Source organism: Arachis hypogaea, chromosome 17 (assembly GCF_003086295.3).
Source record: "Arachis hypogaea cultivar Tifrunner chromosome 17, arahy.Tifrunner.gnm2.J5K5, whole genome shotgun sequence".
NCBI classification, from domain to species: domain Eukaryota; kingdom Viridiplantae; phylum Streptophyta; class Magnoliopsida; order Fabales; family Fabaceae; genus Arachis; species Arachis hypogaea.
This window is the reverse complement of record NC_092052.1, coordinates 29,967,744-29,969,544: the sequence shown is the minus strand read 5'-3', so window position 1 is coordinate 29,969,544 and position 1,801 is coordinate 29,967,744. Positions and strand designations below refer to the sequence as shown.

The window sequence follows — 1,801 nt, the reverse complement described above, 5'->3', positions numbered from 1 at the left end:
TTAGGTTCCCATCATTTAGCAATAATAGGTTTTAATCTATTTTAGCAGTAGTCTATTTGATTTTATCCCTTGACAAACCTTTAGTCAAAGGATCTACTAAATTTCCTTGAGATCTTACATAAGTGATGGTAATTACACCATCATCTATTAGTTGCCTCACAAACTCATGTCTCAAACTTATATGTCTAGACTTTCCATTATATACATTATTATATGCTCGAGACATGGTTGATTTACTATCACAGAAGATTGAAATAGTTGTCGTCTGCTGTGGCCACAACTTTATATCATATAACAAATTTCTTAACCATTCCGCTTCTTTACATGCGACTGATAAAGCTACAAACTCAGCCTCCATAGTAGAATGTGTAATACATGTTTATTTCTTTGAGGCCCAACTTATTGCTCCACCACCTATGGTGAAAATCCATCCTGAAGTGGATTTGTTATCACTAAGATTTGTAATCCAACTTGCGTTGGAATAACCTTCTAAAACTGCGGGATAATCACTATAATGTAATCCCAAGTATATGATTTTCTTGAGATAACCAAGAACTCTTGTTATAGCTTTCCAGTATTGATTGCTAGGCTTTCCTGTAAATCTTGATAGTTTGCACACCGCAAATGCTATATTAGGTCTAGTACAATGCATTGCATACATTAAACTTCCTATAGCACTAGTATATTCTAATTGTGCTATAGGTCTTCCTATGTTTTCTTCTAGTTTAAGATTAGGATCATAGGGCGTATTGGATTCTTTAATTGTGAGATGATCAAACTTTTTCAATACCTTTTTGATATAATGAGATTGACTTAAAGTAAAGCCAACTTCATTCTTATGCACTTTCATGCTTAATATTGTATCAACTTCATTCAAATCCTTCATCTTGAATTTAGAAGTTAGATACTCCTTCATTATACGAATTCCTTCTAAATTTGTTCCGATGATTAACATATCATCGACATATAAACAAATAATTACTCCATAATTTTTAATAAATTTTGAGTAAATACAATTATCCGCACTATTATGTGAGAAGCCATTTGATAACACCACTGAATCAAACTTCTCATGCCATTGTTTAGGCGCTTGTTTTAGCCCATACAAAGACTTAATTAATTTGAAAACTTTCTTTTCATTTTCGGGTAGCACATAGCTTTTCGGTTGCTCCATATATATTTCTTGTGAAATGTTAGTATCATTTTGGGGATATTCTAAATTAGAAGTTGAATAATTGATAAATTTATTTTCAATAAATTCTACCTCTCTTGATTCAACAACTACATTAGACACTAAGTCTAATATTTATATGCTTTAGAATTTTGAGCATATCCTATAAAAGTGCCTTTTATGCCTCTTGACCCCAATTTGGTTCTCTTTTGATCAGGAACTCGATAAAAGAATAAACACCCCCACACTTTAAGATAATTTAATTAGGTTTCTTTCCTTTCCAAATTTCATAAGAAAAAACCTTTCTATGTCTTGATGGTATTCTATTATGGATATGACATGATGTCAATAATGCTTCACCCACAAATTGTAAGCCAATTTTGCATTTAGTAACATTGAATTAACCATATCCACTAAGGTACGGTTTTTCTTTCCGCCAAACCATTTTATTGCAGAGTATATGGAGCGAAAGATTGATGCACAATACTATGTAATTCACAAAAGTGATCAAATTCATTAGAAGAAAAAAAATATATTCTTCACCTTGCAGTGATTCAGGGATCACCACTTATAGATCACGAAGTCTACTTACAAGAATTTGTAATTCATGAATTTGATCCATAACAGGCA

General features: G+C 31.9%; 1 protein-coding gene across 1 annotated transcript; it reads right to left on the bottom strand.

Moving 5' to 3' along the window:
- Positions 1 to 379: 379 nt before the first annotated feature.
- Positions 380 to 916, bottom strand: LOC140180555 (secreted RxLR effector protein 161-like). Its single transcript, XM_072221778.1, has one exon. The coding sequence runs from the start codon at positions 914 to 916 to the stop codon at positions 380 to 382; it is 537 nt and encodes a 178-aa protein (XP_072077879.1).
- Between the last annotated feature and the right edge of the window lie 885 nt (positions 917 to 1,801).

Bases quoted from the DNA above. Each gene is read 5' to 3' on its own strand.
- LOC140180555 (XM_072221778.1), bottom strand. From the start codon at position 916: ATGAAGGAGTATCTAACTTCTAAATTCAAGATGAAGGATTTGAATGAA.